The 22,348-nt window shown below is 41.4% G+C and overlaps 2 protein-coding genes and 3 non-coding genes across 8 annotated transcripts in view; all 5 read left to right on the top strand.

Annotated features, from left to right (window-relative positions):
- LOC145433694 (integrin beta-1-B-like) overlaps positions 1-22,348 on the top strand; it is a 49,930-nt gene that overhangs the window by 14,181 nt on the left and 13,401 nt on the right. For all 3 annotated transcript variants that reach the window (XM_080310868.1, XM_080310877.1, XM_080310887.1), the window contains exons 4-10: positions 1,056-1,284; positions 1,713-1,902; positions 7,376-7,507; positions 8,462-8,611; positions 8,679-8,768; positions 12,327-12,464; positions 20,055-20,163. In XM_080310868.1, the coding sequence (XP_080166994.1) occupies positions 1,056-1,284; positions 1,713-1,902; positions 7,376-7,507; positions 8,462-8,611; positions 8,679-8,768; positions 12,327-12,464; positions 20,055-20,163 (1,038 nt within the window). The remainder of the gene's footprint in view (positions 1-1,055; positions 1,285-1,712; positions 1,903-7,375; positions 7,508-8,461; positions 8,612-8,678; positions 8,769-12,326; positions 12,465-20,054; positions 20,164-22,348) is intronic.
- LOC145451643 (small nucleolar RNA U3) lies at positions 6,960-7,162 on the top strand. Its single transcript, XR_013918976.1, has one exon. It is a non-coding gene; the product is annotated as a small nucleolar RNA U3 (small nucleolar RNA).
- Positions 11,485-11,600, top strand: Trnal-caa (transfer RNA leucine (anticodon CAA)). The gene is made up of 2 exons: positions 11,485-11,522; positions 11,555-11,600. It is a non-coding gene; the product is annotated as a tRNA-Leu (tRNA).
- LOC145433812 (uncharacterized) lies at positions 14,228-16,329 on the top strand. Of its 2 annotated transcripts, XM_080311072.1 has the most exons (4): positions 14,228-15,450; positions 15,527-15,686; positions 15,748-15,956; positions 16,017-16,267. In XM_080311072.1, exons 1-3 carry the CDS (start codon positions 15,270-15,272, stop codon positions 15,848-15,850), a joined length of 444 nt encoding a protein of 147 aa, XP_080167198.1. In that variant the 5' UTR covers positions 14,228-15,269; the 3' UTR covers positions 15,851-15,956; positions 16,017-16,267. The 2 variants fall into 2 exon arrangements, with proteins under 2 accessions (XP_080167198.1, XP_080167206.1); XM_080311080.1 differs by lacking the exons at positions 15,527-15,686; positions 15,748-15,956 and having other exon boundaries at positions 16,017-16,329.
- On the top strand, positions 19,039-19,154 carry Trnal-caa (transfer RNA leucine (anticodon CAA)). Its single transcript has 2 exons — positions 19,039-19,076; positions 19,109-19,154. It is a non-coding gene; the product is annotated as a tRNA-Leu (tRNA).

Here is a 22,348-nt window from a genome sequence, read left to right as displayed (position 1 = left end):
ACCGAGGTGCCATCAAAATATATGTTGGAGTTTATCAAGCGGTCATGTTGACGTTTAAATACTCGCATATCCATTAACATACGAATGGCTTCAAACGTCTCCACTCTCCATGTCCTGGAACTTCGTGATGACTTGCATCGAAAGTATTTAATTCTCTATTTTCAGAGTGTGGGCGTCTCACTCTTGTATATTGTACCATGTTTAATTAGTAGTATAATTGGTGGTAGATGGAAAGGTAACTTGTTGTTGTAAATCAATAATAACGACACCCGTGAATACATCAGCAGACTAAATTTATTTTGAGCAGGTACTAATCATCACGATAGGTTTGTTTGTGATGTCCATGGTGTTTGTCGACTACTATGGTCATTTACACCAGGTCAGTTTTCTTCATTTTATTCCGCAGCTGCCGACTTGTAGCACATACACTTCTAGGGTTTTATAGGAAACCGCTTTCACGGATGATATGGTGAGGAAGAGCCCAAATAAACCTGCGACACTTACATAGGAATCCTGGAGTCAACCTCGGTCGGACTCGAACCCGCAATCCATTGGTGTTGCAGCCGTGGATTATACCACTACGTTATATCACGCCGCATCAAGATATGTTTTGGCTGATATCAATTTTCCAATTTCGTATTTTCGTTCACAGCCATCGCTACGAACCCAAGTTTTGCCCATTCTTCATCTTCGGGGATTCTGTACTCGAAATTTTTCATGTTTTCCATAGAGATTAATCTCATCTGTAACATGATCTAATATCTATGCTACCGAAATGGTAAAGTTTACTGAAATATATCAGCAATTTTCCCAGGGAATGCTGCGGACTTCGAAACTCTAACACCAACTTTATCCGTCTGTGCTTTTGTTTACGCTACTAACTCAGTTTGGTCAGCTAGGAGGACCTCAGATAAGCCCCCGAAATTTGGTACCTTGCCATGCCAAGGCTCAAACTGGCTACCATTGGGGACTTCGGGCTGTCGGTTAAAACGCTGCGCCACCCGCCTTCCAAACGTGTTGATCACCAGTTTAATTGGACATTTCAACTACTACAGGCGAGAAAAACACGTTCCGGATTACGTACCGTAAAGTGAGCGACTATCCCGTCGACTTGTACTACGTCATGGATTTATCCAACTCGATGAAAGACGATCTGAAGACTCTGCAGACTCTGGGAACGAAATTGGCCGAAGACATCAGCAGCGTCACGGATAACGTGCAGCTCGGATTCGGTACATTTGTGGACAAGGTTATGATGCCGTTCGCAAGCACAGTTCCTGCACAGTAAGTACACACGTCTCTATTCTTCAAGGTCTATCCAACGTTAAACTTCCTGCAATAGAACTGTTATTTATTTCCTGCTATAGATTACTAAGCTACGGATAGGTACGCAACTTCTGGTGGATACGCTTGGGCAAGCAGTCTCTCCTATTGCTAAGCAATCTGAAAGCAGCTTAATTGGTAGTGCTATAGCTGGCGACACGAGCGCTGGAATTTAATATGACTGGTGTTAATCGAAAGCTAGTGTTGCGCTGATTCCGAAAATATAAATTAAAATCTTGTCGAGACAATGGAAGCTCGCCGAAACCCAGAAGTAGCGTTTCGTAGGAAACCTCATCATCCAGAAGAAATAGCAAACAACAACGACATCGTGTTTATTAACCACGAAATAGTTCCTGGCTTTTCGACTTACCCCTGTCCGTGAACTGCAGATTGCAAAACCCATGCTTCAAAAATCAAGAGGGCGGAGACTGCGCACCGCCATTCGGCTTCAAGCACCAGCAGAAGATCTCTCCCGACAAGCTGGCTTTCAGGATGGCGGTCGAATCCACGACCATCTCCGGAAACATCGACTCGCCCGAAGGCGGCTTCGACGCGCTCATGCAGATCGCCGTTTGCACGGTAATTAAGATTTAACCTCATTGGGCGAAGGACCTAGTAGTTGCACATTCAGCGTGTAGGAATACGCCCATCGTCTTTGAGAGTGGGATTTATTTACATTCATTGTGTGAAGGACCTGCTTCCATTCGCTTGGCGTGTGGGGTTACTTGCTCTCTCATTGGGTGTAAGAGCTACTTCTGCCATCTTACTTGTTTGGTTACGTATGTCATCATTGGCTGGAAGGTCTTCACCCTCTTTGCATGTATAGGATTACTTAGGATTACACTCCCTGCATGTAAGATTAATTGTACTATAATTGGGTACACCAATTCTTATGGAGATATATCCGAGGGGTGTAGTGGATTCTGATTCTTAGGCTGGTATGCACGACAACAAGAACCTACTACACCTCTGAGATATATCCCGCAAGAATTGGTGTACTTTACTCATTGACACCCAGTATAAGGGTGGGAGAGCATAATTTTGTTTACTGTATACTCTCGTTTGGTGTAGTGCCTATACTTCTACCCAGTTTTGTGTCTAGTTACTGGTGTATGGCCTTTCGTCCTGCTCTATACAATGTCAAGTGTCAATAGTTTGTCCTTTTTCCGTTATTAAGAAACATCATTACATATGGAGAACGTTGCAGCAATATAATGCAATGCATTGCAACTATTATGTTAAAATATTCAAGCGTTATAAAACAGTGGCATTTAGGCCTTTGGAAATATCATTCTTTTTCCGACACAATAACTTCATGTGTATATTTAATTACCGTATTGAATTAACGATATGAAGCTCTTGGCCCGTGCAGTTCTGATGTTCTACAACGCGGATGGCCTGTTAAAAGATCCCCGTGTCAGCAATATTTAGTGATCGACGTCACGACTATACTTAGCACTCTGTCGCACGAAATATATACCTAATTCTTGGATACAAAGTTATTCTTGGTAAGCGACTTCGCTATCACAGCACGACTAACAGTCGTAATGTCTCGCCTATCTATTCTAATCAATATCCTCGCATAATGCCAGTTAATGTGTCGGTGTTGCTACCATATTTTCGTTACATGTAGACATAACACGGGGTGTCGTCATGTTCTATAGAATCGTGCAAGCCGGCTAAATAACAAAATATGATTGATGTGAAATATTTGCCTGTCCTGTCCCCGACTGTTTTTGATAGCAGCCGTTTCCGATGAATCTTTTGAATATTTAAGGCATTGCAAAATCAACACCGTTGTTAACAATCCATGTTTCAATAATCACACTATATCTAAATTCCAACCAGTTCTACCCGTCCAGGATTTCTTGCCAATGTAAAGCATTATTCGTTATCGTATTACTACTCTACGTAAATGCTGACTTGTTTTGCCTATATTAGCGCTACCACGTTGATTTTTACTACTCCTCGCACAATTCATTGATTCTCTTGAATTTTTATGTGTCGTGTACTTTCATTTAGCTAGTCTTTTATTACTACAGTCGTGATAGAATATACACAATATCAATCGTCTATAGCTGCCACTTTCCAACGGCAATGTTCAACGCATTAAGAAATATGAAAAACCTTGCATACCAACACGTCATATAAGCAACTATCATGGCACAAAAATACAACTAAAATGGAGTTATACAGGTAGCGTGATTAGCTCGCATATCTTTTCCCTTTCACATTTTCCGATGATTACCTTAGATGAGTGCAATATCAGACAGAGACATTTTGGTTTTAGACATTCCCAGCGTTGAGTATAGCAAAAAAGATAGATTTCACTTCAGTTCGTCCAAAGGTTTCTTGAGTATGGCTTTTTTGGAATGATCGATTTGCATCTTGGGGTAAAAAATTAACCGTGTCGTACTAATAAGTTGGTTTTCAATACAATATCCATTGTAAAATAATATTTATTGAACTCGAAGACTTTTCGGGTGCCTCTTTCCAAGAGTTAACGGCACACTAAAGGGATTTAAACAGATTTAAAAGCAAAACCAAAAAGGAAAAGTATGACGCAACAATCAAAATCACAGACCAGAAAATTCGCATTGTAAGTTAGTTGGTACATTGCGTACCTGGTTTTATATAAAGACGCTAATTGTTTCGTCTGAACCATATGTAAAGTTTGTCACGTGAATGTGACTTTCTGCCAAGATATTGATGAAGCAAAGCTGCGATAGGCACTCCGCAAATTTGCAGTTTTCTACCTGTTTAGTGTTTATACATTTGAGTTTGGCTGGCTCCTTTTCCGTGTAATTTAAACACGGTGCGGGAATGATGCCAGCGTCATGTCATCGTCATCTTTCGCGGACCGGTGTCATTAGCTAGGACTATACTTGAACTAGGACTTCTGTTTGAAACATAGGTTTAATAGACTCTCATCGGTGTTATATGAGCGTCTTCGGTATCATTTTCACGCAGCGGTATTTAGGACACACGACGTGCGTCTCTCGCAATTTGTATGGTTTCAAACTACCGGTACTACCGTTTACGCCTGTGTGAAGCAGTGCTGCGGTTCCGCCTTTCTTGAATTACATGCCACGCAAGCAAGTGCGATAAAGGCGAACGAATGGCTAGCAGACGGTGTCGTACGTGACTCATTTCCGGTACACGAATCAATCGTTGTGTTCTGGTAATTTGTAGTTTGCCCAAGCTGTAAGCTAACAGTTTATCGCAGTCAGTCTTAATACTGTGGTAATATTGTCTTGATCACCTGTAAATATAAAATATACCTCGAGGGATGCATAGAGGTCGAGCATTGTATCCTGTTCTGTTTCGGTGCTGGTGTGGGTGTTTAAGATTTAATACCGCCATTCTACCGAATACAATATGACTGCGTTGACTTCTTCGCGCTTTGCATCGGATTACAGTCCCGAACCAATATAGTGTTTCACAGTTGATCACTTATATCTGTAAGACTGTAACCTTAAATCGTTTCAATGAAACGGATATTCGTCGATAAGATTTTACTATACAATCATCCCCGACAAATGCCATTTTAGCCTTGCGGTAACGTAATCAGGGGTATCCTTTATTGAGTGTAATATCGCTGGCAACTGGCAAGTATAATTTAAAGAGGCGCAACGGTGTGAGGTCTCCGAATAGAAGAGGCTTCGGTTCGAATGGCAGTTACAGCACCCGAGAGAATCCTGAATCATCGCCCGTCCAGAGTTTTTATGTTATCAATTAAGCCAACTCGAATCGCGTATACATAACACTTGGCCATATTGATTCGATTGTTTCAAATGTACTGTAAAATTCTCAATTTGAAAATCGAATAGAGCGGGCGATGGATTGCATCGTCCTGCTTATACCAACGATTCCCCGGCAACTTTCCGTTGTGCCAAAGTTCACCACATATGGATATTGTGTATGGATGGCTCAAGTATCCGTTCATATGCCTGACAGAAGTCAGCCGACCACATAAAACTTTTAATTAGAATCAAATTCGCTCTGTTTTATTTACACCATGGGTGTTAAACTCAACTTACGTCGCGGGCCGAATTCAAATATTTTATATCGCTTGAAGGCCGTACCAGTCCAACCATTCCAAAATATTACCTCAAAACCCATGCAATTGGTTTTCATTTTGAATATTTTATTATCAAGACTATAAACACAGTAATATATTACATTATATTACGGAAAATGGGGGTTCTATTCACGCTACACCTTTATTAGTAAACAATGGCATTGACAATAAGCGATTGGGCGGCCGAACACTGTTATATACCGAGAAACCATTGGCTCTGACGACGATATAAGTTGTCATGTTTCTATTCTTCCGTTGTTTTAGTCGTATACCGTCGTCAACCCCGCGTATGTGTTGCGAGAAATATAAAGGATTGGACTGTGAACACGGATGTTGGAATCTAATCATATTATTATATTGCGATTCGGATTTCTCTCGGGGCCGGAGACATTCTGAGTCAGATGTGATGTACCGGTACAACCATAGATATTTGAATTATATTTCGGTAATGCTCCATGTAACCTGCATTTGAGGGTTTCGCAATGGCGTTTTCGCATCTGTGAATCTCATTCTCAATTTTTCCATAAAACTCTCAGCTCAATATGTATTTTTTGCCTTCTCGGTATTGAGTGTAAATGTCATGCCAGCCATTTATTGCTCCTAATGGTCACTAGAAACCGCAAAACCGATGTCAGGTAGTTATAATGTGCTCTTTGAATACACTGGCTGTTTTTAGGGATTATATAATTGACATGTTTCTTCATCATCATCATTCATCATTGGTTTATTAGCAATTTTATCAGTTCAATACACCACAAAATGCGATACAATGAAAAGACAGGAAGATGTCGAAGCGACAAGGAGTATAGTCTATGGAATCTGACACCCACCTTGGCCTAGGCGATGTAAAGAGGAGGCATGCACACTGAATGAAAGTAAAGAAGATAGTATAGAAAAAGAATGCGACAAGAAATAGGGCGGCATGTCATGGGAAGCGAGATCGATAGGTCAGTCGTGGTCCGGTAATCTTGAGGATGGACTGTATTTATTTACTGCAAATCTCAAGATTTATTAAAAATGTGCTGGATAAGACTCGCATTTTTCAATCTACACAGAATTGCTTCGCGGGCCGTGTGTTTGACAACCCTGATCTACACCGTTATTGATTTAGGCTACTACATTAAATGCACTGGATGACTGGCAAGTCATGATGAGCCTTCCCTTTATTCGTTAATTTCCAAACATTGCAATATTATGAAATAGCGTGTACAATATGATGATAAATTAAAGAGCGGTGTGCCTCTTGTACCAGTAATAACTAATTACACTCGCATTAGTAATATGTAATAGTACTATTTCCATTGTTATATGGAATGCCAACTGGAAATCAGCTCGATTCAGAATACCACATGTATTACTAGTAGAGTGAGTGATAAGGCTGTTATTGAGATATTCGTTTGCTGACTCGCATGCTACTTACATGAGTGGTATCTCTCGATATCAATTCTACAAACACCCTTTCTCCTAATCCGACGCACAGGCGAAGTTACATGGAATCACCACAATGCTTAGTTAACGTGTGCGGTATATGAATTATCAATAAACATAATTAAGTAAGATCATACTTTTAGGGATCATTTCTATAGTATGTGTCTTGATCGTGATTGTTCTAAATTGCGAATCCGAGCCCCGCGATGAAGAGACAAAACCTCGCGGCCTGAGCATGAAGCGAGCTCGAACCAGGACTTTGTCCTTTTTCGAGATTGATGAATGCGCCTGTTCTCCGGAGTAGGTTGGCAGCGAGGTCGTCTGAGCGGTGTTTAATTAAGTCCAAGCAATGCAATCGACTCACGAATGATAGTGTACTCGGGATGCTCGTGATATGATGCAGTGCTACTCGACTGACGGACCTTTTCTATGCTTAGAATTTCACCAAGATACAAATCCATTGTCGTTCATCTACTGTTGGAGATTATTGCCTTGAGTTAGTTACTAGTTGGTATTCATTATCAATTCCGTTTCATTCAACAGGATCAAATCGGCTGGCGAAACGACTCCACCCATCTGGTCGTATTCACGACGGACGCATCGTTTCACATGGCGCTCGACGGCAAGTTGGCAGCCATCCTGGAAATGAACGATATGGGATGTCACTTGGAAAGGGTGTGTTATATGCTTCGGCTTGATAACAATGATTCGAGTAGAGCAGAGGGAGACGAATTCTTTCTAGTCCCGAAATTATGGCTTTTTGATGTAGGATGTTCTTGCAGCCATTACTAGCTTAGAGTCATCAGTATGATACAGTAGCGTAGCCAGGGGTTAGTTTCAGGGATCAAAACCTTTCCATATCAAACTAGAAATCCTGTCCTTCTGAAATGCCAATTGTATCTCTATGACAAAAGTACCCGTGTTCCGGTACTGGCCAGTCACTAGCTCACCAGCTGTGAATGTGGCTATGTTGATGTCTCACAAAAATGACAGTAGCTGTGTCGGTATGTGGAAATTGTTCATCGGTCCATTGAAGCCTATTCTGCACCCGTGTTTTAACTGCGAATTTAACTGTTCATATATATGATACGATTGTTGATATCAATGTTCTTTCCAATTCTCCACAAAAGCGACACTCAAACTGGGGGTTCGCGATCCTTTTGGGGTCCGCGAGGCAATTTTGTGGGACCGTGAAGCAGGTCCCAAAACGTTCACATGATATTGTAAAAAAAGTCTTTGTAGTGTAAAAATTTTCGGGCAACTTATATTCTGATCCATCCCGAAGTTGGCCCAAAGTTATATCATAAAGTATATAGAGTATTGTGGTTGTGGTGCAGAGTTATCAGCCGCGCCCATCACATTGTGAGATGTCAGTGACCATCAAATTCAACGTGTTCTTTTGTGTTGATTATGTATGGCACCACGAGTCAGCTAAAAATTTGCCAACGGACCGTTTCGTAGATTTTGCCGAAAAGTGTGACAGACAGAGTCGCTGCTCTACAAGTTGCTGGAGATTACGCCTGACGAATGCCAGCCGGAAATATTCGGTTTTCTTTTAATATGAATGTATATTCAATTGCATATTGAAGTTTTGTGCCTCTAAGAGTCTCTTCAAATATATATTCGCAGGGCGCCAATCCTTTCCTGCCACAGGATATCGTGTATAGTAAGAGCAAGCTACAAGACTACCCATCCATCGGTCAGCTGCGACACGTCTTCAATAAGCACAAGATACAGCCGATATTCGCAGTCACGGAAGAAGTGAAACCTTTGTACGACGTAAGAATTGGATTCTTGTCATTTTGATTGTGACGTGATAGTCACGGTGCTCGTCTCGTGTTTGCAGGGTCTCCGAGAACTCATCCCTAACTCTCACGTTGATCAACTGGCCGCTGACTCGAGCAATATCATAGCCATCATCGAGGACGCTTACAACGTAATGTGAAAGTTTGTTAGTCTATTTTGAATGCGGCTATTGTCGGGGATGCCATCGACAATATCAAATAAAAGACAGATCAAAACTCTTAGGGTGGATATCATAAAGTTGATTTATTCAGGAAAATGCTAATCATATGATTAATAACTGTTAATAGTGACAACCCTCTTCGCTGCATTAAATGTTTTAACAGACGACTCGGCATAATCCTCGCGAGATATCGTATCCAACTGCTTGCGCCACGGCACGATTAACAGGTTTAATCGGACGATTAGCATTATCCAGGATAAGCTAACTTTATGGTCTCCAGGCAATTTTATCAAGAGGCCAAATTCTTTTTAAACGAAGTTATTTTTGAGCTGCTCTAGTGTACATGCAAGTCTTCATAATGTTCGATTATAAGGATTAGCGACCAGAGGGGCATTCCCGGTAAATTACATTATCTATCGAACAAAGGTGTTGACCGTGCGACTATATGTGTTATGAACATCAATCAATCAATCAAAGGTCAGGTTATATTCACATCTGCCCAAGACACACACACAATGTAAAATGCTACATACAAGACACACAATGCTCGGTTGCGTTCGGAAACGCGGTAATTCTCGACGTTTCCTTGTTGCAGTGTTTCACTGCGTTATCTGCTATGCATTGCTTTCAATTTTCCAATGCAATCTCACGTGGCTTTGTTTCGGTTTAACGCGGAAATAACGCCGTGAATTCGAGGAATCAAAGCTACCATTGATACTGATTTCCTCACAATCATTTTGCCATTGATGGCAGATCGATATATGTCAATTACATGTTTGGCTTGAGGTGTTCATGGTGTTTGCTGACTACTATGGTCATTTACATCAGCCCGATTTTCTTTGTTTTTATTCTGTAGTTGCCGACTTGTAGCACTGCCCAATTCTAGGGTTTTGTAAGACACCGCTTGCACGGATGAGATGGCGAGGAGGAGCCTATAAACCTTAAACCCCCAACACTTAGGTCCGATGAAAGACCATCGAATTTACTGGATCAGTATAACAAAATATCGGCCTCATGATTTATTTTTTTATCAAATTCTTGTTACTGTGGTGTACGGAGCTGTGCGATCGACTCGGTCCAATGCATAATGTTTGTAGAATACCATAGGTATCTCATAATTCGTTTTTACTGGCAATGTGTTGATATTAATTATGATTAACCACAGTTGTTACGTGTACCCTCCGATTAATTTAAGAAATATATTAACATTAGTGGCTAAGGTAGATGGCGTTGCTACTCCAAAGTAGCAGTAACGCAGCACATTTCTACTTAATTGCGATGTGACGAGATAGCGCAGTGGTATAATCCACAGATGCAACACCAATGGGTTGCGGGTTCGACTCTGAATTAGGTCGGCTCCAGAATCCCTACCTAAGTGTTGGAGGTTTATCTAGGCTCCTCCTCGCCATACCATCCGTGTAAGCGATGTCTTTTAAAACGCTTAGAGGTGGGCCGTGCTACAAGTCGGCGTCTACGGAATAAAAATGGAGAAACCTGTCCTGGTATAAAAGACCATAGTAGTCGACAAATACCGCGAATACCGCAAACAACAACGAGTAGAAGTAGCAATATCCAAGACATGTCGAAACTGTGGCGAGATAGGGCAGTGGTGTGATTAGCAGCTGAAACACCGCTTGGTTGCGGTTTCGTATCGAGGTCGACTGCAGAATTCCTACCTAAATGTTGGAGATTTATTCAGTCTCATCCTCGCCATCTCATCCGCATAAACGGTGTCTTGAAAGAGCCTTGAAGTGGCCCGTGCTACAAGTCGGCGACTGCAGGATAAAGAAGGTGTATCGTCTTGGTGTGAATGACCAATGACCATTGTAGTCGACAAACACCATTCCATTAAACATTTCGAAACTGATCGCAGCTGGCTGCTTTTGATGAAAGTTGAAAGACGAATATTCGCAACCAACGCAAAATCACTAGCAATGACAGTAATGACACCGCAAATAGGTGGACTCGATAATATATTTCAGTTAGCGTGATACAGAAGCTATTTTACTTAGCTCTGATTGCAATTCCACTCATAAAAGGAATGCAGACTTATCCCATTCTGCTTTCTACCTTTTAAAAGCGACATTGTATGAGGTCAAAGGTCAGATCAGTAGTTTTGTAGCTTGTCAGGTGTACGTTTTGCCTTCTTCTTCTTCTTCTCTTCAATTGCAACGACAGTATCGCAGCAATTTTGCAGTCGATTGTTAGGAAAGGAATCGTCCACTTCCGCCTTCGTTGGATGACCTATAGTTTGGACGGAGATAGCTGCATTAGTTTCAACTCGTCAAGTTTATCTAGAGGCTCTTCCTCGCCATCTAATCTGCGTGAGCGATGTCTTACAAAAAGCCTAGAAGTGGGCCGTGCTACAAGTCGGCAGATATGGAATAAAATATAAGCAATATCGGCCTCGTGTAAATGACCATAGTAGTCGACACGCACCATGAATACATCAGACAAACTCATTAGCGTTACAATGTGGTGAAATTTGACCAATCTTAAGCATCAGATCGACTGTACCCTATCAAAATGAACTATATCGCGGCATCATAATACTAGCAAAATAAGCAGTCACTGCAAACTCCATATGCCTTTCAAGTATCTCCATCTACTTCTCTTACATAGGACGACAATATTACAGCTATTTCGTCATCGATTGTTGCGTCAATAATTAACAGCTGAAGTCGTCGTCAGGATGGCCGAGTGGTCTAAGGCGCCAGACTCAAGAGTTCACGCTCTTGCCTGCAACAGGCTGAGGTTTCTGGTCTCCGAATGGAGGCGTGGGTTCGAATCCCACTTCTGACACCTTTTTAGAGGAGCTTCCGTATATTGGGTTCGGCTAAAGTTTACAGACTTACACCGGTATTTTATCAAATTCATTTTGATTTCAAATGCCTACTCAAGATCAGGTCTCAAATATCACAGTTGGCGACGTCGTGATCGTCAGCACTCAGGCAAAAGTAACATAGAAACCAGAATGTTGTGGTTAAGCCCGTTTAGGAAATCAAAAAGTGGATTCAGTTTAGGCATCATAGACTTTTGGAAGTCAAAAGCATGTAGTCGCAACGTTCGCAGAATCACCCTTCGTGTGGCAAATAATTGCAATACTGCATTACATTTAGTTGACATAAACATTAGTGAACATGAGGCTCGCGTTCGCGTTCGCAAACGAACCTTAGTTGGTTCTGCATTGTGAGACTTTTTCGCATATTATCTTTTTCATGTCGTTACAACATCTTTGGTTGACATTGTTTGCCTTTAAACTTCGGCCCATACTCTGCTGGCAGCATGAAAGGAAATGCAGCGCTAAACGAACACGCACCCTATTCCCCTTTTGACAAATGCCTTTTTTGCTCCGAACCTTTCACACCACCCCTATTACACATGTCGTGTCTAGTACTAAGACTCAGATCATCTGAGTTTGAAGTGCAACCGAAAATAAAAACACCCGAGAATCAGTTAGATACCGTTCGATATTGACCATGCAGCTCTGGCAATAATTAACATGCGCGCTCTCTTTGAAATGTGCAGAAACTGCGGGGGAAACTTGAAATGACCTGGACCGACAAGCCGAAGGAGATTGACATGAAGTACCGCGTCTTGTGTCCAGACACCGACCAATGGGTGGAGCAGTCCCTGCGCTGCGAGAACATCAGCATCGGTAGCCACGTAAGTATCAGAATCGTATGAAGGATGCCAAAGCTGTAACATATACAAGCATGTAGAAAATAGTGATAGGCTTTGCTAGCAGGTAGGGAAGGGAAAGGACGTAGTTTATTTTTTTCCTTGATGTTTTTGCGGCATATACACCGACTCATGATACAGATACATACGATATGCCGCTGGACAAGGATGGTGCAGATATGGCCTTGTACGGCTTTCCAAGTCTTGCACCACCCCTCCATGCTATCCCAGTAACGTATGAGCGCCAATCTGGGAAGCCATGGATACCAGTGTTACTAATCAGGTCTTTGGTCTGACCCGGCCGGGGATCGAACCCACGACCTACCGATCAAGAAGCCGGACGCTTAACCATTACACTGTCTTGTCGGTGAGGGGTGTTTTGATCACTCTTTTGGGGAACAGAAAACATTCTATAATGTCACTTGCAGCATCAATGAATTGAGGTCTCTATACTAAATCAATCATGATGTTTTCTTAAGCCAGATGAGTCCAAGCTGATACAAAACGGAAGTAAACGAACAGGAAGTCTCTCTATTGCACTAAAAATGTAGAATCCTGATTCGGCGGTCTGGCAGAATACGGATCCGGATCTGACCCTGTACTGTACATTTTCCTCGCGGTAATATGTGCCTGCATAATTTGGATTTGAATGTTGAACTCGATTTATACCGCGGTATAAGTCTGAGGTACGGTCAGGTTTCGTGTTCCATGGGTGTGTAGTATATTCACACCGTGATGGTACACGGGTGAAAATACACACTCTGTTCGCTAACATTATAGTATCTGAAACATAAATCATGTCTTCTATAGAAACCTGGTAATGTATGCAAACGATTCTTTCACAACCCGGTGACCTTAATACACTGCGACATTTCTGCGAAATAGCATCATCACAACGGATTGGTGGCCTGTATTCACTAGCGCAACGCGTTGTAGGCGTGCCGCGTACAATCGATGAGTCTGCGCGACACGCATTTCGTGATTGATATCGTTTTCTGTGACAGCTGTTTGCAGATAACTGCATCGTGATTTTGAAGAACAGCTACAATGACTCTATCGTAAGGATTAGGGTAATTATATGCTCTAAGGTGGTGTTGGCATAATGTAGCGTAGAGTATAAGACCATCTGAGTACACGCGCACTGTCGATTAAGCATTTCTGAGTCATAACAACTTCTATTCAGTTCGAGAATAGTTTTGCGCATTATATTTACATACAGTACATCAGCATAAAATGGTTGCGCGATGCCACAATTCTCTTTAAAACAGAAGAGATAAGAATATGGGTTATTGAAATGGAGTCTCATTCTGTGTCCTGGCTGCGTCAAAATATTGGCTCGAAGTACAAGGACAAATCGATGCTCGGACCAAGAACTATTTTGGGCATAACGCGATTATGTGTTGTCACAATATTAGTCCGTATATAAGAAGCGAATTACAGATCGCATACTTGAACAGCTTCTTGTAGGTACAGAACTTCAATAGTATATTCATATTGAAATGAACCCGGTTATTTTCGGCTGACACTCGTCAGGGGTAATCGTCAGCAACTAGTAGAGAATTCAACAGAACATCGTATATCGACAATCGTAGCATAAAATATGACGTCACCTGCATGAAATGTGGAATACCAGAGCGTTTGATGTACTGTTTTAGATGATACACGAACTCTTTTGTTGACACAGCCTTGGCAGGTGTCTTTTGATAAAAGTCGACTCCAAGTCACACAAATGAAAGTGTTTCGACAGATTTCGCATACTCAGAAAGGGTCGTTCACACTTTCATTTGTGTGCCTTGGAGTCGACTTTTATCAAAATACACCAGCCAAGGCTGTGTCAACAAAAGAGTTCGTGTATCATCTATAAATAGTACATTGAACTCTCTCGTATTCGACATTTCATGCTGGTGACGTCATATTTTGTGCTACGATTGTCGATATACGATGTTCTGTTGAATTCTCTACTAGTTGCTGACGATTACCCCTGACGAGTGTCAGCCGAAAATATTCGGGTTCATTTCAATACGAATATACTATTCAACTGTATAGATCGTATACTATATAATATGTCACTACGATCTCACAATATCATCTCAAAGTACAAAGACGAAAATCCGCATCTCCTCCATTGCCCGGCCAAGTATCAAAATAACAGATAGTCAGTACTAGAAGTCAATTGAAGAACCGTTTTGGTATATTAAGATTTTGTGTTTGCGCAAAAGAACCGATGTAGTGGATCGTGAATAGGACATTTCTCTCCTGGTGACGTCACAGCATAGATTCGTACTACAAAGGCAGGTTGCCGTGCCTGCCTTTTCCCTAGCCACGCACATAGCATAATATTACTTATTGAAAGTATAGTTAGACCTTGGTATCAGTAATCAAATGTAATAACTCTTCTCCACGTATGCTACAGTCCTATTATACTATAGAAGTCCAGAGGAATAGTTGAATAAGCTTATTATGACCTAAGTACTTAACATACCAATCACGTATAAGCTTGTTAGCCTGGATGTTAATGCAATATGTGATGAAATCAAGCTGACCTAGGTATCCACAATACATGAATGGCAAAGTGTATTGACTTCCATGGCTTGTATAGGGTAGAAAAGAGATCTAAAGCTTGACGTATTACTCGTGAGTAAACACCAGCAGGGATATTATGACTAAAGGCTTCTCTACACGGCGAGTCGCCGGACCAAACCCAACCCAACGTAACCGTGGTTTCCATCTACACGGTTTGCTGTCTGCGGTCCGACGGACCGTGACCGCCGTGTTTGCCCGATCTAGCGGATGATCAAACTTACTATGTCAGTCGACTTTGTCAGAGCGCGCGAAATGGACGATGAAGAAAAGCTCGTGTTAACTGTTCAGGAATACCCTTGTTTGTACGATGTAAATGACCGCAACTATTCAAATAAAAACATAAGAGCGAATGCATGGAACCGAATTGCATCGGTGATGCGCATTTCAGGTAAGACATTTATTAATATGTGCCAATGCAATACTGTACTGCTGCATTCAATTTCATGAGTATCATGTATTTTAAGCTGGAAATTGCAAGACGAAATGGGAGAACCTGAGAGATAAATTCAGGCGAGAGTTGAAGAAAGAAATGGACACAAGGTCTGGAGCAGGGCAAAGTCGCAGAGCTGCTTGGTCATTGCTGTCGACAATGTCGTTCCTGAGACCATTTACAAAATTTCGACCGTAAGCTGTGAAGCCTTGTATATACATGAAATAGCAGTTACACCTAAATGTGTCCATTCAGAACCTCATCGAATTTTGGCGACGGCAGTGAGGGCCCATCTACACCACAACTTGTCACAGAGCCGTGCAGCACCAATTCAGATTTCTTTGAAGCCAGCGGTTGAGAAACTCTTTTGAATTTTACTCCAGTTCTCACTGGTTCCAATGCTGATAACTTACCTGAGGAGACTGGAGAAAGTTCAATGAACTTGACGTCACATTCACTAAATGGTTAGAAAAAATAATAGCATGTGTTTGATGATGCCTAGACCCATGTAATTCAATTTTCAGAATCAACTGATAATAGTTCTATCATCACGTTGCCTGCAAAAGCAAAGAAACGTAAAAGGGTTGCAAAAGATGACGATTACAACCAGTTTCTCGGTGTTATGAAAAATATAACAGATAGCAAGACTTCAGACAGTGACGAGTTGTTCCTGCTGAGCTTTCATGCATACATGAAGGCAATGTCAGAAGAAAAAAAATGTGAATTCAGAACAGAGATGTTAAATCTGTTGAATAAATTTGTGATGAATAAATAATACCATGTGCTCTTTATTTCCTTCGAATAACTGGAAGCAGTAAACACTTTTTGGTGCGTGGATAGTGATTATTACATGGCTGTGTGAGATAATCAAGCAGGGGTTACCAACATGAGGGCCCACAAAGTAATGTTTTGCAGCCCCGTGACATGGGTTTCAGATTTATGACCAATAGTGAAAGCATAGCATTTTGATGAATAAGCTATTTTCCCTGCGCCTACCGACGTAAAGTGTTAAAAATGCGGCTGCTATGTACTTTGAGGCGTAGGCCTATTTCATCGCTATATAGAATTCACGCGCCGTGTTCTCTACGAGATTTAAAAAGTTGCCTGCGACTAGTTTCAAGTTGGCGACCCCTGAACTAAACTGACAAATCTAGACACAAGCTGAAGCAACACATTTCAGGACACAAGTGCAGGGCAGACAGATTTTTTCATTCGCCACAGTAAAAAAAATCTTGGGTCTCATTACAGCTTCAACGGTCACGTAGAACGTAGCGCTCCTGCCAAGCCAGAGCGCCTGCATTCATGAAATGCTCTGCGAAAGTATCTCTAACATCAATGGCAAGATTGGCTTGGCGCCTGCCGACACGGTCTAGGGGTAGCATGTTGTCAACACAGGTGCCGCCATCTTCAACAGGTGAATAGTAAACTGGATCTTTGCGGTAGCGGAGGAAGTTGTGCAATACCGTGCACGCTTTCACAACAGTATCAACGTGGTGCGGCTTCACTGCCAAAGGTCTATAGAACACTCTGAACCTAGAGCTCATTATACCGAATGCATTCTCCACCACATTGCGAGCTCTTGAAAGTCGGTAATTGAAAATTCTTTGTTCCAATGTAAGGGGTGTCCCAGAATACGAATACGGCCTCATCAAATTTGTCTTTAGTGGGAAAGCTTCATCACCAACTATTACATGGGGAGCAATAGGACCATTATTGTTCAAAGCAACAGGCGATGGAATGTCCAACGTGCCAGCAATCAGCTTCTTTCCAAAGGCGCAATTTCTGAAAACTCCCCCATCTGAAGCTCTTCCAAAGCTTCCAACATCTACCATGATAAACCGATAATCTGCATCAACAACTGTCATGAGAATGATGCTGAAATATTTCTTGTAGTTATAGAACGCGCTTCCGCTGTTTGCTGGTGCTCGTATGGTTATATGCTTTCCATCGATTGCGCCAATCCAATTTGGAAAGTCCCAACACCCAAAATACTCGGTGGCAATTTTCTTCCACATTTCTTTGTCAGGAACGGGCAAAAATTCTGGTCCAAGTATATCCCATATAGCCGAACAGGTTTCTGGTATTATCAATGCCAAAGTCGATGGAGATATTCTAAATGATGCACCAATAGTTTGATAAGAATCCCCAGTTGCAAGAAATCTCAATGTTGCTGCTAAACGTTCAGCTGGGCATATTGGTTTTCTCATATTGGTCTCCATCTTGACGATAGCATGCTTGATTTTGTCCAGCAAACAATCGAATTTCTCAGGGGTCATCCGGAAGTACCGACGATATTCCGAAACACGCTCCAGACGATACTCTTGTATGAGGCGATGTTATTCACCATACCGCTCTCGTCGCAATAAAATTGGATGCACCCAAAATGTACGTTTTTTGCGTTTCTTTTTCAGTACATTTTTCCAATACCAAAGCATTCCCATCATCTGCTGCTGCCACGCCATTACTTCATTGGGTCGAATCCTGAAACGTCTTGAGGGTACCATAATGTATACTGGTACCACTATCACTACATCACTGTTCAAAGAAATAAACAGAATATACCGATACTGTAAACATTCATCAAGGCTATGCAAAAATGCTATATTTCACAACAACAAAATATACTCATATCCGACTCCTCACCCTTGGAATTACACAAAAGAACCCACAAAGATACTGTTCTTCTTCTGGAATACTATAATATCTGTATACTATGCTATACTATGCTATGCTATGCTATGCTATGCTATGCTATGCTATGCTATGCTATGCTATGCTATGCTATGCTATGCTATACATATACTATACTATACTACTATAATATATCTATATACTATATAGTATATACTATACCACAATAATGTATCCGTATACTATACAATATACTATACTGTACACTATATACTGTATACTTGTGTACTATACCATACGATATCCGTCTCCACTCCACTCCACAGGAACTATAATTTCCCGACGAGACTACGGTCCGCAGACCGACGAGATCGCTAGCTGAGCGATAGCTTCCTAACCGGTCCGTGAATTAGGAGAGAAACCAAATCGATGTTCAATGAACCATAGACATAATAAAACAAACTAAAGAAATCCGGTTCGGTTTGGTCCGGCGACTTGCCGTGTAGAGAAGCCTTAACAGTGATATATCGTATGAATCAACAGTTCGTTCGCCGAATGGAACGGCTGTAGCAGAGTCTGTTTCATTAATTTCACTGGATTTGCTTTATTCGCACTGGAAATGGTATTTGTAATGTTAATAAGTACTGTTGTTGGAGTCATATTACTAACATAGTACGAGATAATTGCGTTCGGCTGGAGATAGTTACATTGGTTTCTACTCACCAGTGCTACTATTCAGTCAGATTTGTTGAATCGAAAGTACAAGACGGCATCATAATATTAGCAAAATATGCACTTACTGCAAACCCCATATGCCTTTAAAATATCTACATGTACTTCACTTACATTCGGACGACAGTATTGCGGCTATGTCGTGATCGATTGTGGCGTCAATAATTAACTGTCGCAGCCGTCGTCAGGATGGCCGAGTGGTCTAAGGCGCCAGACTCAAGAGTTCACGCTCTTGCCTGCTACAGGCTGAGGCTTCTGGTCTCCGAATGGAGGCGTGGGTTCGAATCCCACTTCTGACACCTTTTTAGTGGACTTTTCCTTTGCGTGCTTTCATATGCTGAGTGACCAATCCTGATTGTAGATGTGCCTAAAGTGTCTAAAACGTCTACTAAATCCATATCCATGCTAATTTCGACCCATTGCGCAAAATGATCCTTAATTCATGCGGAGGTAGATAATTAAGGTGTGAAAATTAGTAGAAAGTAGAAAATTGAGTATTCTGAAAAGGTATATTTTCGTCGAGTGGTCGCATACTTTTTGCAGTTAATCGAAGGTGACTAGTTTTGAAATTACTGACTCCATGGCACTACAACTAGGTGCAATTTTGAAGATAAACTTAGTTACCGTGGTAATGGGACTATTTTGCCCAGTCGGTATGACAATTTCGCTCAGAAAGATACCGTAATGCCGACAAGATAGCGTAATGATGGAGCGTTCGGCTTCTTGATCGGTAGGTCATCGGTTCAATCGTCGGCAGGGTCATACCATAGACCTTATCAGTAAAACTGGAGTCAGTGGCTTTCCCGCTTGGCGTTCAGCATTTCCGAGATAGCATGAAGGGATGATGCAAGACTTAAAAAGCCTTACAAGGCTATATCTGCAGCTTCCTTGTCCAGCGGCATATGCCCATGGTTATGCATGTTCATTGTTCACAGATCGTGTGTATGTGCATCATGAATCGGCGTAGATGCCGCAAAACATCAGGTACAAAAACATATAACGTCCTATCCTATCCCAGATGGTCCAAACATATACAACACCAACATAATAAAACTACGCTTTTTTCAAAACTAGGCGCTAAAACTACCCAAAAACAGTATTTAGTTGACAGACAAATAGCTTGTACAGGCATTTGTGCGACCTTTGTATTCCCATCACGCAAAGCCATGTTACAACCAACGCACTTTTCTTTCGTTCAGGCCATTTACGAGTTTGACATCACCGCCAACGATTGCCCGCAAGGCGGCGAACTAGCCCCGATGTTGTTCACCTCAAGTTCTCTGCAGGAATCGGTTGAAATATCATTCTGTAAGTATATCAGAATCGAATCGTTGGTACTTTATAGTATGCTCCCAAGGCGCCTGGGTCGGTTCAAAGTTATTTTTTGATGAAGCTAAAATGAAATTGTTTGTCAGTCAAAGTTGTCATCGTTGGTACTCCAGTTGACGTAGAAGTGAAACCATCCCATTACAAGTAGAAGTGGCGATCCCTAAAACATCTCGACTCTAGTTCAGGCGGAATTTAAAATGAAGATTTGAAAAGCACACAAGTAACTTTTTTCAATAAGCAGATTCGATCGATGCGTAGCATGGCACACCTTTACAAGTCTATAGAACTTGCGGAACTTGAATTGTATGGTGCATCTTCGCGTATAACGCAAATTGACTAATGATATCACAAATTAGTGCAATTTTCGAATATATATTCACTCTTCAGTTATCGTTGTGGCGTTGCGTTATATTTATGTTCTTTTAGGATATTCAACACTGTTTTTGCTAATTACTCTGCATCAGAGGTTCCCAATCTGCGGGACGAAAATGAAATGCCAGTGACTATTACGAGAACGCCAATTAAGCAGATACTATTGACGGCTCATCTCTGCGTATTTTAGTTCATTTTTCAAAATAGACGAAAACACGACATCTAAGTAGGGCTGAGCACAATGATTCGAGTACTCGAATCTGAATCGAGTATCAATTTTAATGATTCGAGTCGAGCAGTGAAAGGCGAATTTTTCGAGCACTGAAATTATACGCTTCTCGCATATGAAAGTTAATTTATCAACGAGGATTATAGTTTCGATACTAATATTCCACTGTGGCAGCCTTGAAACCTCGATTGGCAGTGTCGCAGCATACGCGACATAGTACAGAGCTACGAACGTCACTGGAAATAACACATTTCCGAAGTCATGATCATCCCACAATATTGTCAAGAAGTGCAATGAAATACCAAAGTCTCTTTAATGTGACGGATAACAGGCATTACGTTCTTTGTGGTGGTGTAAAAGGCACACATTTGAGCTTTGACGTATAGTACATTCTGTTGTGACGTCACATAATGAGTGATGCTCGAATACTCGACTCGAAGCATAATACGTGATTCAGAATCGAATCACTCAGGTACTCGATTTTGCCCAGCCCTACCTCTAAGGAATGCGAACCCAGTTAGCTGGGTATCATATCAGTCACAGCGTCATTTCAAAGTGCCATCTACTATAACCTAAATTTGGTGTGACCATCACGATGAGGGACGAGTGTTGGGAGCATAATAAATATCAATAAGACGACAATTCTTCCTTCCAGGAAAACTACAAGGGCCGGCAGTAGGGCTCTTCAAAAATGACTTTTTTTCTCAAATCGTACTGAATACTTGATAAAATTGTTAGGTTACCTAATTTAAGCCTACACACCAAATTTGGTTCAATTCCAACCAGTAGCCGCATTGCTACAGGAGAAGAAAGTTTCTATTTATTATATAAAAATACATAACGATGCTCACCAAATTTGGTTCAATTCCAACCAGTGGAAGCGGAGTTATTGCCGTCGAAAAATTTGTATTTGAATAAAATAGTATTTACGGTGACCAATTCTTTAATTATTTATTATAGTGTACAGTTACGGTGTATACAGTGTATATAGTTCCACCGTAAATACTAATGCTATTACTGCACACATATAGTCGTCAGCTTCGCACATATGTCGTGAGGAGGTTTGGGCGAAGGTGCTGACCATTTTTTAGTAACCAACACGCCAAATTGAGACGTCATGGGGTCGCGCACCATTTTCGAATTTAATTTTGGGTTTCGACCATAAAAAGTTTTGGAACGCCTGCTTCTATGTAATAAAATGCCGGTGTTCAGACCCTTCCGATGCCAAAATAGTTGCTGTTTATATTTTTGATTTTATAAAGTAGCAATGAGTTTGTTGGAATTTATGGCAGATATCAGTATTTCTATCAGGGTTGTAATGACTCGATTTGACTCGAGTCATTTTTTCAAATGCGTAAAATGACCCGAGTCGAGTCAATTTCTATGATGACTCGACTTGCACTCGAGTCATTGTGCATGACTCCAACCAAGTCATATGACTCGAGACTAGAACGACCAAGACAGACATTTCATTGTGACTTCGAAGAATAGTAAAGTCACATGTCCATCTGTCACCCGTCTATCTGTCCCGATACTTGGAAATGTGGCCATAAACTGGTAAAA

Source organism: Botryllus schlosseri, chromosome 1, assembly GCF_051294905.1.
Source record: "Botryllus schlosseri isolate E-star chromosome 1, Bs_hap1, whole genome shotgun sequence".
In the NCBI taxonomy this organism is placed as follows: Eukaryota; Metazoa; Chordata; class Ascidiacea; order Stolidobranchia; family Styelidae; genus Botryllus; species Botryllus schlosseri.
The sequence above is the reverse complement of the archived record's forward strand: the minus strand, read 5'-3'. Positions and strand labels throughout refer to the sequence as shown.

Bases quoted from the DNA above. Each gene is read 5' to 3' on its own strand.
- LOC145433812 (XM_080311072.1), top strand. From the start codon at position 15,270: ATGATCAAACTTACTATGTCAGTCGACTTTGTCAGAGCGCGCGAAATG. The intron at 15,451-15,526 runs GTAAGACATTTA...ATGTATTTTAAG, and splicing joins ATCGGTGATGCGCATTTCAG to CTGGAAATTGCAAGACGAAA. The intron at 15,687-15,747 runs GTAAGCTGTGAA...GTGTCCATTCAG, and splicing joins CCATTTACAAAATTTCGACC to AACCTCATCGAATTTTGGCG.